The 12,954-nt window shown below is 42.0% G+C and overlaps 1 protein-coding gene across 1 annotated transcript; it reads right to left on the bottom strand.

Moving 5' to 3' along the window:
• Nucleotides 1-8,673: 8,673 nt before the first annotated feature.
• Ocm2 (oncomodulin 2) lies at nt 8,674-12,669 on the bottom strand. Its single transcript, XM_026404218.1, has 4 exons — nt 12,609-12,669; nt 11,862-11,994; nt 11,051-11,160; nt 8,674-8,699 (listed from the first exon to the last, which is right to left on the bottom strand). The coding sequence occupies exons 1-4, from the start codon at nt 12,667-12,669 to the stop codon at nt 8,674-8,676; spliced, it is 330 nt and encodes a 109-aa protein (XP_026260003.1).
• Between the last annotated feature and the right edge of the window lie 285 nt (nt 12,670-12,954).

The raw sequence follows: 12,954 nt of genomic DNA, 5'->3' as shown, positions 1-12,954 counted from the left end.
ACACATCCTAGCTCTGCCATTCACTTAGTGTGGGACCCATCACCCATCACCCAGCCTCTCCAGGTCTCTCTTATGTGTAAAATGACTAACAGTTGATTCCTGCCTACTGGAAATTTCACTTTGAGAATGAAGTGGGACTATCAATGGACTTCAAATGCCCAGCATGCAATCATTACGGAACAAGTGATTGCTACTTTTCTTTGGGCTTTCCCAGCTAGTTTAAGGGAAAAATTTTTTTTTTTTTTTGTACTGGGATTGAACCCAGAGACACTTAACCACTGAGCACATAACCACTGAGCCACATCCCCAGCCATTTTATATTTTATTTAGAGACAGGGTCTCGCTAAATTGCTTAGAGCCTCGCTAAGTTGCTGAGGCTGACATTGAGCTTGCAGTCCTCCTGTCTCTGGGCTTACAGGCGTGCACCACTGGGCCTGGCTGCTAACTTGCTTCTAAGTGCATGAAGACCTCCCATTAGAACTGCACGTTTTGAGCTGGTCAGGGTGGCTCATGCCGTAATCCCAGAGACTGGGAGATTGAGGTAAATTCGAGTCCAACTCCAGCAATTTAGCAAGACCCTATCTCTAAATAAATAAACAGATAGATAGATAGATGGTTAAATAAATAAAGTAGATAGAAAGATAGATAGATAGATAGATAGATAGATAGATAGATAGATAGATAGGGCTGAAGATGTAGCTCAGAGGTTAAGTGCCCTGCCTGGGTCCAATCCTGGTTAAAAAGAAGAAGGAGAAGGGGGAGGGGGGGAGGAGGAGGAGGAGGAGGAGGAAGAGGAGGCCAGCAAACAACATCAACAACAACAAAACTACATATTTTGGCATTAAAGCAATAGTTTTGAAAGCCTCTTTTTAAAGGTACCAGTGTTCAGTTCACCCCCACACAAATCTTTTCTTCCCCCCAGATTCTTATGGAAACTTGTAATATATAAAATAAACAGAGAACTACCAAGGTTAAGAAAGGGCCCAAATAGTAGACTATAGACTGATGTCTAAGAGTACCTTCCAGGAGCTACCCACCATCCCCATTTCTCTCAGGGACCCTAAAACATGGACGCGGAACTCTGCAACTCCAGGGAACATAGTTTGAAAATTCCAGATTAAAGAATTCTTTCCTCTATGTCAGAGCAAATGCTTCTGGAAGAATAATAGGAAGAGCCCAGGACTTGGATAGGAAAACCTGCATTTGAGTTCTGGCTTTGCCATTTACCAGTTGTATGACCTTTGGACAATCCCTTAACTCTCCTCTAAACCTCAATTGCCTCTTCTATAAAATGAGATGAAAACATGCCTTGCAGATTGCCAATATTACATTAGATGATACAAATGAGAGTCCTTTGTAAAGTACAAAGTACTATGTAAATGTGTGAGATTAACATTCTATGGTATCAAGTCATGATTTCTCCTAGGGAACACTTCTGTTTCCTTGTACACTTTGCCCATCCCCATACAATTAATTGCATTTATCATCTTAAGACAGATCAAGGGCTGGGAATGTGGCTCAGTGGTAGTATACTTGCTTAACATGCATGAAGTCATGGATTATATCCCAGTACCACAAGGTGGGGTGGGGAGGAGACACAAAACACCCAGAAATTGAAGAAAATACTTTTAAGTTTCCAAAGCCAAGAAAACGAGAAAGCTTGGACTTTGATTCATCTTCCTCTCCTGGTGTAGTCCTAGGATGGTCATGGGTGCAAGATACAAGTGGGAGAGATGACAGACACCCACATAGGTTTGGAGGATGTGTGTCTTGCTTCCCTGTGGAGCTGGGGCATGGTGGCTAGTCTTGTAGAGTTCCCCTGTGTTTCTAACATGATTTGGCAATAATAAAACATCCGTGGCCACAAGAGTAGGCAATAGGCTCTGCTTGGTACAGAAAGCAGCCACATATTGCACATAGAAATAATCCAGAGAAAGCCTGTATTCAGAAGTCTCAAGCTCAGGATGAGGAAGACATAGCTGTGGCTACTGAAGATCACAGAGAGGAAAGAGGATGACTCCATGGTCACCATGTGAACATACTGAACACACTCCTTTCTCATCTAGAGCCTTGACATGTCAGCTCTTTTCCTGAAACCTAGGGAAAGAAAGGAGACAATGAGGTCAAATTGCCCAACATAATTCTAAATTATGATTCATACACCCAGTACGATAGTCACACGAAGTTCAGTTATAGAACTTCTAACTTTGCACAGTTTGTGAACTCAGAGTTTCAAGGGAATGAGATGTGGGAAAGGCACATATCCTAGGAGAAAGTCACAGTGGGTTCCAGAACGGGTTATTATGGATAAGTTGTCACGTACTGTATGTCTCATCCCTACCGGGAAAGATGAGCTTCTCTGGTAGGACTCTCAGAGTCCCTTTCTTGTTCCTGCTAACTCAGTGCCAACCTTGAAGCACGCATCCATGTGTCTTGAATGAATGAATGACAGAGGCAGGGAGCAGGGAGGGTGGAGAAGTGGACATCAGAGACGGATGTTGTTCCTTCAGGGTTCTGGCTGCTTCCTGTCTTGCTGACAGAGCTCTGGACACAGGCCGATCGAACGTTCTAGTGAGTTCTCTACTCAAGTCAGTATTGAGCTCCAAGAGGAAGTTGCTGGATGCAATGTACACCTCCCTCCCTCAGTTAAAATCGTCCTCATCCTCCATCTCTTCCATCATCACCTGGAAAGTATCTTCAAGAACACATGGTTCAGGCTGGGGCTAGAGCTCAGTGGTAGAGCACTGGATTCGATCCTCAGCACCTCATAAAATTAAATAAAATAAAGGTATTGTGTCCTTCTGTTACCACTGTTTACCGGTGACGAGTCCTTGCTTCCCCAGTGCTGAAGTATAACATCAGAGAAGCACGCCGAGGCTAGTTTAGAGTGGAAAGTAGAAGCTTTATTAAGGACAGCAGAAAAGACTTCTTCCCAGAGAAAGAAGGGGACCCAAGAGGTGGAATCTGTGGAAGGGCAAGATCTTCCCTCTTTTATAGCTAAGGTCTTCTTTTTATACACTCTTTGGGGAAGGCAGGGACTTCACCTACATCATAGCATCTCTTAGCAAATCATCACACACCACGAGAAAATCATAAAACAACTCTAAAACATGATTAGCACATCCACTGGTGGGAACAAGTTGGGTAGGGGTGATTGGTTACTACAAGAGGGGGATTCATTTGGACTGATTGGTTTAAGCCACGAGGGGAGTACGTGCTAAACTACATGGTTTCCCAACATGTTATCAACCACCATAAACTACTGGGGGGTCATCTGGCATCCAGGTATTTTCCCTGTCTCATGCTGATTGGTGGCTGCTAGGGGGTTTCTATGGGTCCTCACCTAGCCTAACTTGAGTCAGGGACACCTGGGGCTGCAGATCTCTCCTGTTATTTGTAGATAAACAATTCAGCAGGGTGGGTATGTGCCTAGGAGTGCTCTGTGGGTGTTTCCAAGGACAAGAGTCACACCCCCTTCCTTGGACAGGCTTTGCTCTGAGGTAGATGCTGGTTTTTCAGTGTGAGGCATTGGGTTCTGTTCTCAGCACCACATATAAATCAATAAAATAAAGGTCTATCAACAACTGAAAAAAATATTTTAAAAAAGAACATGGTTCTTTTTAGTCAAAAATAAAAACCAGCCAGGCATGATAGTACATGCCTGTAATTCCAGTAACTCAGGAGGCTGAGGTAGGAGGATTGCAGGTTCGCAACTTTGTGAGACCCTGTCTCAAAATCAGAAATAAAAAGGGCTGGGATATAGATCAATGACAAAGTGCCCCTGGATTCAGTCTCTATATCAAAAAAGAAAAAGAAAGGAAGGAAGGAAGGAAAAGAAAAGAAAAAATAAATGTTCGGGTGTGGTGGTCATGTCTCAGCTACCTGGGACCCAGCTGAGACTGGAGGATCTTTTGAGTCACAAGTTTGGGGCCAGCCTGGGCTACCTAGTGAGACTCTGTCTCCAAAAACAATAAAAAACAAGTGGAAACAAGTTCTATTAATCAAGGTTCAATTGAAGAAGCAGGATTACTAGAAAAAAAAATACATTTACATATTTATATTACATGTACTAATATAATTTTTAGATTAATTAATTACATGTATCATGCAATGGTGTCATCATATAATATAAGTGAAAGATTGCCAGTATTCTGCACTTGAGAGAGCTGTCAAACAGCCTCTGGAAGGCTGCTTGCTTTTCTATTGAATGCCTGAGCTTGACCCTTGCAGAGCAGGAGGGGGCGATGGATGTAAAGTTGGGGAGAGTGAGGAGAACAAACTGGCAGGGGTGTCCGTGTCTGTCTGAATCCACCTCTGATGATGAGGGGGTGCTCTGGGAAAAAGCTGGTGTCCTTGATCACAGAGAGAAGCATATCCAGGAATTGGGGAACTGCAGGGGGATCCCACCACCAAAGAGGTGAGCCAACAGGTGTATGTCCACCTGAATTGACCTCCCAAGAATAAAACACTACAACTGCTGCCTCATGCCACCCCCCACATCTCAGGCAACATGCCTGGTGGCCCACCCTAACTGGATCCCTATCGCCTAAGCAGTTGACCTATAACAATGCCACCACCCCAGCAATGCCAAGATTTGATAAAGTGAAACTGTAGGTATTTATGCTGTTCTGTCTTCTTATCCATATGTTTGAAATACTCCATGACTTAAAAACAATTTAAAATGTAAATCCATTTACATTCATTGTAAAAACCCCTAGGAAGCAATGTCAAAATCTATCCCACCACCACCGAGAGGTAGAGGGGGAGAGAGAGAAGAGAGAGAGAAACATTATGTAAATGTATAGTCTTTCCAGTGAATCAATTAACAGGCCAGGTGGAAACTATCCTGGTGCGTCCAATTTCATCTGTCTTCTTAAGTGTTTGCAAAGTAATACCATACCTTAATACTAGCGGAAGACATACAAGATAGGTTTTTGCTTGAAATTGGATGCTTGAGTACTCATTGCATAAAAGGAAACTGTACTTTTTTACATAGAATTAACTATGCACCTTGTAAATCTGAATAAATGGACATGTATTTTCCATCCTGGCTTTTACCCCTCACCTTTTATTTATATTTATTTATTTATTTATTTATTTATTTTTGGTGTGTATATTTGCTGGAAAGAGCTCCTGTGAAAGCCTATATGTATATATTTAAATCTTATTAATAATTCATAATGTGCATGTACTGAAGAAAACCACCAGATAGCATTTGATGTAATGTAATCATTCTCAGTCTCAACAATTGAGAACATTCACAAAGCTGGCTTTGAGATTGCATTCCATTTAATTGTGAACTAGTGTACCAAGCTCCAAGCCAAAATTGTGGTTATACAAAAACAGCCCAAATTAAAGCCTCAGTTGCAGCCCTAATTTATAAACAATTAGGAAAAATAACAGGATACCTAGGGTTTTTTTTTTTTTGTAGTTGTATACAATAACTTTTATTTACTTTTATGTGGTGCCGAGGATCAAACCCAGGGCCTTGCATACTCGAGGCAAGCGCTCTACCACTGAGCCATAACCCCAGCCCCCAGGATACCTAGGTTTTTGTTGTTTATTTGTTATTTTAGCTTTGTAAACTATGTCGAAGCTTAGATCTTCATTTTAAAATTAAAATATGTTATTCCAGTGCTGAGGACCTGCCTTCTTGAGGTAGGTCGGTGGTCACCTGTAACTTAGGTAAAAATAGAGAAGGCAAGAATAGATATAAAGCTCTTCAAGGGCTGGGGATGTGGCTCAAGCGGTAGCGCGCTCGCCTGGCATGCGTGCGGCCTGGGTTCGATCCTCAGCACCACATACCAACAAAGATGTTGTGTCTGCCGAGAACTAGAAAGTAAATGTTAAAAATTCTCTCTCTCTCACTCTCCAAAAAATAAAAATAAATAAAGCTCTTCAAGCGCCTTGTTCAACTTTTGGGGGGGATTGTTAGATTTTCTTTATAATTCTCCCCATTTTTATTTGACTCTGGGTATGTTATAAAGTTTTTCCTCAGCATATAAAATATGCATGAGTCAAAAATGGGTAGAGATTTCAGTAACAGAACATTATGCAGGGTTTTTATTAGTTGGAGTGTGGGGCACATCTTTGCATGAAGGTTTTTTTTTAAAATATTTATTTTTTAGTTAGAGGTGGACACTATATCTTTATTTTATATTTATGTGGTGCTGAGGATCAAACCCAGTGCCTCACACATGCTAGGCCAGCACTCTACCTCTGAGCCACAACCACAACCCCATGAAAGTTTTTTTTTTTTTTAAATGAGAATTTACTGTGACTTTGGTTAGTGACAACAATTCTATGTCTGTGTTCATCTTTTCTCTAGTTAATGTGCTCCACTGTGTGTGTGTGTGTGTGTGTGTGTGTGTGTGTGTGTTTTGCTGGGATTGAACCCAGGGATCTGTTCATGTTGGGCAAGTGCTCTACCCCTGAACTATCACCCCAGTCTATCTTCCACATTGTTAAAAGGTTTCAACCTTATCTCATTGTTCACTAGTCCTCTTAGTTGGAGATAACCACGGTTAACATTTTACTATATATTTCTTTCTTTATTTTTCCTTTGAGATACACGTTGAATGGGACCTCTTTTAAAATGAGTTGTTTTGCAAAAAATTCATATAATGACTAAACTCAAGAGAATTTTAGAAAAACATTTGTATTTTGAAATGGTAGTTTCCATCAAAGATTGGGATAAAAGCTAATGTTTTTAACAAATTTAAACTTAGAAAAAAATAACAAGTCAAAAAGTGTTAATTAACAAATATGTTTGATGCCCAAAAAGCTGTTACCTGCCTTCAAGAGTAGAACAAACCCCTAAAATCAAACCCCAAATCCAAACAACATAATTAAAACTTGGTAAGAGTAAAGATAAGATTATTGTTTCATTGAAGCATACCTCCTGGCACTTTGGGAGGGGGGGTGTTAAACACAGAGGAGGCTTCTTTTGATTGCTAATTCTAATCATTAATTCTAATTGATTGCCTATTGACACAGACAATGAGATTAAGGTCCTAAAATCACGTTGGAAGAATGAAAATGTAGTATATTTGAAGAGAACGCAAATCATTGAAATCGTATTTTTGAAACAGAATGAACAAAATTCATGAATAACTGACCATAACTGACCAATTAAAAGTTTCTGAGTATTTATCTCTTTAAATACATCTGGGCTTTTCTCTTTGTATACATCTAAGCTTTTCCCCCAAGATAGAACATCAACGGTCGGACCTATGACACAGGGTGTCCCCTGGGCACTCTGTCCTACAGCGCCCCTCCAGTCATTTTCCTACTCGGGGGATTTCCTGGTTGACAGGGAAAATGATAGTGACATTACCCCCTTAATCTGATTAGGTGAAACTATCTTTGTATGGCCATTGCAATTAAAAATATTGATCCCTGTCCTTCTAAAGTCATTTGGAGTCCTAATAATATCCCAGACTTTGAGAAACTGCCCACACATGATCTTTCAAACAACACAGCTTCAAAACTCACTAAGCTATTTTGTGGGTAGGAGGCGATCTGGAAAAGTCCCAGCATGTGGTGAGCCTGGGAGTTGTATTAAAAATGTGCATTTAAACAAGCTCCTGGGAAAATACCTCAGTGACACCCAGGAGTCTCCTGCTCTCAGGATCAGCCAGAGAACAGCTTTGTGTGCCAGTTGGAAGACAGACAGATGAGAATTTCCTGGCCAGAGACCGCCCAATCTCCATGACAGCCCTGTAACAGGACCCTTGAGACTGGCCTCGAATGGGAAGGCCATTCTAGGTGTAATCGGCTCAGGTGGTGTCACCTAAGAGCCAGGAAAATGGTGGCCAAGAAGGAGAAGGGGGAGGTGAGGGCAGGTGAGTCTCTCTGAGAGCACATCTTTATTTCTTTTCTTGCTCTATTGAGATGGAACTCAGGGCCTCAGGCATCCTGGTTAAGTGTTCTACCACTGAGCTGTATCTCCAGCCCAAGAGTTCACTTTTTTTTTTCTAAGAAAAAAAATTAAGCTTGAAAATGAGTCTGTTTGGGTTAAACAAAAATAACAAGTCTCCATGGCTTTATGGAGACTCCATAGCAAGTCTCCATACGTTGATCTGTCTCATCCTGTTTGCTTTTACTTAAATCTTCCCTAGAGCAATGTAACACCCAGTATCAGAAAACACATCAGTAAGATTGATTTTGTGCTGGCTGAAACCTCTTCATTATTAATTTCAGAATCAGATGAATATCAGAGCAGAATCCTTGCACAACCACACCATTTATTTTTTTTAAAACCTGATTTTCCTGTTTCCTCCTACCCAATGCCAGTAAGGCTTGCTCAGCACCTGATGGGACCCAAGATCTATAGATAAGCCCTTGGTCCCCACTTGATTTGGTACCTTTACCTGGCTGAGAAAAAAAGACACCCACACGTCAGCCACTGATGAAGAACTGTCTTTATTGGGTGATTTTAAAGGCATTGCCTGCAGGGAGTCCTTACAGAAATCGTGGGACAGACTCACCACTAAAAAACTATGGACTGACTTATTTCCTCACTCAAACAATGAGCAAATTGCAGAAGCATTTCAAGGGGACTTGATAAATAAGTTCAGGGTAGGATGTGGGGCTTCCCATTCCAAGGGCTTTGCAGGTTTTCCAACTGAGTGTTCCTTCTTCTTTTTTTTTTTTCTCCATAGACTGGGGCCTTTAAGAATGCACCATCTCCTGGAATTCTAGAACATAAGAGGCCGACAGGTCAGTGGAGACAGCTCAGGACTCTCCAGATGAACTATCACTGTGATAGATCCAAGAGGGAACACTGAAGCCAATACTCAGATGGTAAGCATGATCCCCTTGGAGGGAAGAGAACGGTGGGCATCAACAACCACAGCTCCAGGGTGTCTACAGCCTCCCACCCCTCTGTGTAATCTCATTCAACAAACATCTCCAGCTTGGCAACAGCTGAACTTAGTGCAGTTCTATTCAGTAGAACTCACCAACTCCATATTTTCCCTCCAACAAGGAAGGCATTCAATATCATCATCTATTGCAATCTGCAAACATTTAGCTCTGTGTTGGGTCAATTTAAGACAAAGAATGTAGCAGTATATTGCATTTTTAGGTAACATTCAACCTGAGCTAACTTCATCCCTCAGAGTTTATATTACTACAAGAAAGATGATGAGAATAATAAGATGTGGATGCTGCAGATTGAAATTGAAATCTGGGAGAGTTACTTTGGTAAATTTTGTCTGGAAATCTTTCTTGCTCATGTGTAAATAAATCAGCCTCCCAGGTCTGAGCTAAATTTCTGAGTTGTCTACAGCAGCATTAACTCCTGAATAGTAATCTATAGTGATATCGTTTTATACAGATTTAAAAAATAAGAATATAGCTGGGTGTGGTGGCACACGCCTGTAATCCCAGTGGGTCAGAAGGCTGAGACAGGAGGATCACGCGTTCAAAGCCGGCCTCAGAAATTTAGCAAGGCCCTAAACAATTCAGAAAGACTCTGTCTTTAGATAAAATACTTTTTTTTTTTAAAGGAAAGGAAGTTGAGAACATAGAAAGAATTTTTTTTTTTTTTTTTTTTTTTTTTTTTTTTTTTTTTTTTAGAGAGAGAGAGAGAGAGAGAGAGAATTTAATATTTTTAGTTTTTGGCAGCCACAACATCTTTGTTTGTATATGGTGCTGAGGATTGAACCCGGGCTGCACACATGCCAGGCAAGCGTGCTACAGCTTGAGCCACATCCCCAGCCTCAAATAAAATACATATTTTTTAAAAAAGGGAGAGGGGCTGGGGATGTAGATCAGTGGCTAAATGCTCCTGACACCAAAAAATAACAATAAAAATAAGAATTTAAGGGCTGGGGATGTAGCTCAGCGGCAGAGCGTTTACCTAGCATGTGCCAAGCCCTGAGTTTAATCCCCAAAAAAGGGAAAAAATATGGATCTAAGGTAGCAAATTTAAATTTCAAATTAGTGTCACTATTAGCAGGACCTCTATAGGCTCTCCTGACTTGTCAGGCACAAAGTCCCTAAAAATCATAATCTTCAGCCATATGACTATGATGACATTTGAATCTAGGGAGCTGCACGTAGAAAGCTCCATAATTGGTGGCTGACTTATTTGTCCTCTGTTTAATATTGTGCACTTGGGGGTCTAATGTCCACTAAAATGTCTTTGTTTAAACCCTTGAAATCTTAGAGGATTTTCAGTGCAAGCCAGTAGATTCTTTGATATGACACAATCCTGAGAATGCCCATCCTTCCTTTATCCAGAGGGGCTCATATCCTTGCATGATTTTTGAAGTGCATTAGTGCATGCTGAAAATAACTGGCCAGGCAGCTCACTAGTCCCCTACTGGGGTAAAGGAATTTTTTTCTTTTCTTTGGCAGTGCTGGGATGGAATTTGGGGCCTCATGTGCACCGGACAGGCACTGATCCACCGAGTCACCTCTCCATCCTCAGCCCCAAGAATATTTTCTTTCTTTCATTTTTTTGCATTTGTTTTTGTTTTGCCATACTGAGGATTGAGCCAAGGGGCACCCTACCACTAAGCTACAATCCAGTGTTTTATTTGTTTGTTTGTTTTCATTTTTTAAAGGCAAGATCTCACTAAATTGCCCAGGCTGGCCTCAAACTTGTGGTCCTCTTGCTGCAGCCTTCCGAGTAGCTGGGATTACAGGTGTGCACCACCATTACCAACCAATTTTTTTTCCTCCTAATTCATCAATAATAATCAGAGGGATCAGCTTCTATGATACATCCTGGGCTTTAAGCCAGAATTTGTGTGTGTGTGTGTGTGTGTGTGTGTGTGTGTGTGTGTGTGTGTGTGTTTCTGTCTGGTGCTGAGGAATGAACCCAGGACCCTCTGAGCAACATCTCCAGTAATGGCAGAATTTTTACACACAACATTGGCAGCCTTGCTTTTTAGTCCCCATTTTACAGATGAGAAGGTTGAGGTTTAGCAAGGTTAAGTAAGGGGGATTCAAAGCCTCCATCTCTTTGATGTCAGCGGCCAAGCCCCTGCGGATACTCCCCAAGCTAACATGTTCATGCTACGCACGGATGTGGACGTACCATCAGCCCCAATTTTTCCATCTCCATCATTATCTGCAGCGGCCATCAAGGACTTGGTTTCTGACTCGGTCAGTTCTCTAGCACCACTCTCAAACTTCTGGAGGAAAAACCTATAGGATAATAAAGATTGGTGGGAATTTTCTAAAAGAACCTGTGTCTCTCTTTCCCTCTTTCCTTTCACCCTTCCTTCTTCCCTTTCTCTTGCTCTGTGTGTCTCTCTCTCTTGCCTTCCTCCCTCCCTCCCTTCCATTCTTTCTTTTCTTCTCTTCCCCCTACCCCTGTACTGGGGATTGAAACAGCAGTTCACTAAGTTACTGAGGCTGGCAATCCTCCTGCTTCAGCCTCCTGAGGTTGGGATTATAGGTGTGCACCACCACACCCAGACCTTTCTTTTCTTTAAACCAACCTTTTGTTTCTAGTAATTGCAATGATCAGTCAAGGTCTTAGAAAGCAAAGGACTAATATGCTGAAAACACAGGTTTTAAAAAGTACTTTCATAATATCCCTGAACCAAAGGGACGCTTCGTGGATCCAAGCAAATCAATGGTAGATATTTTATTTTTAAGAGTTCTGTCAATTCCATTTGCAAAGGAAATCTCTTAGACTAAGAAATCTTTGCAGCTATGGTTTTCAGTGCCTAAGTTTACTGCTTTGCATGCATAGAAGTGCGGCCCTCTGACTTGGCTTTGATGAGTCTCAGTCAAATGGATGCCCAATGCCAAGCCTGGCCATTCAGAAATACCAAGCAAACTGGGCCCCCTGCACACCAGCCCCACCTAGCAATCCTGGGGGTACTCAGGACACAGCTTACTTAAGCTCTTCTTCATCCAGATATCCACTCTGATCATTGTCTATGAATCGGAAAACATCCTTCACCTGACTGGCTGACATCTTGGAGAGGCCTGATGTCTGGAAGAATTTTTGGGGTTCAAAAGTATCTGGGTCTAAAGAACAGAAAATGGGTTATTCTGATGCTCATTGGATTCCATTCCGTATCTGGGCCAAGGTGCTGATCCACAAGGATTCTCCAAGCCTGGTGGTTCAGGGTCTCACTAAATTGCTTAGAGCCTTGCTAAGTTGCTGAGGCTGGCTTTGAACTTGAGATCCTCCTGCATTAGCCTTCCTAGTGACTGGGATTACAGGGTTATTTGTTTTTGATTGAAGCCAGGGCCTCATGCATGCTCTGAAAGCACTTTACCACCTAGACCCCAGCTCCAGATCTTTCCTCTTGATTTCATCCCATCTCTGCTCTGTGCCTGCCCCCGAACTCCCTCCCACTCAAAGGATTGTATTTCCAAGCCCCCAACATCACTGAAATGCAAACAGGCTGAATCGCATCCACTGACCCCTGCCTCCACCTCCAAGGCCCCTTTCATGATTCTTTCATCTTATGGAAGTGCCATCACAGGCTTAGATCCCAGATTCCTATATCTAATGTATAGCATTTTTATTCTCTGATTCCATGAGTCTTCCAGCAAAGGTCACATTTTGATTTTTGTTGCTTGGCTGGAGGTGGGACTATGGGGGGACAGCCCGCACCTGCCGTACACACCCTTACCTTGGCATTCCTGCAGGGCAGCAGCGATGTCATCAGCACTAAGCACATCTGTGATGCTCATTTTCCACCTAGTCACACGGAATGAAGGAGATGCGATCAATAGCAAGGATGAACAGGCACATCCAGGTGAAGGGTAGGTACCCTCCTGGGCTCACTGAAGCTGTATATTTGTCTAGAAATTTTATTCTCCTCTTAAAATTATTTTGCAGGGCTGGGGATTGAACTCTGGGCTTTGCACATGCTAGGCAAGTGCTGCACCCCTGAGCTACATCCTCAGCCCCTGTCTGGAATTTTTAAAATGCGATAAGGGTGATGGGAAAGAATATCCAAACAAAAACCAGATATG

This window comes from Urocitellus parryii, chromosome 9, assembly GCF_045843805.1.
Source record: "Urocitellus parryii isolate mUroPar1 chromosome 9, mUroPar1.hap1, whole genome shotgun sequence".
Taxonomy (NCBI): domain Eukaryota; kingdom Metazoa; phylum Chordata; class Mammalia; order Rodentia; family Sciuridae; genus Urocitellus; species Urocitellus parryii.
Note: the sequence above shows the minus strand (reverse complement) of the source record. Positions and strands in the feature narration are given on the sequence as shown.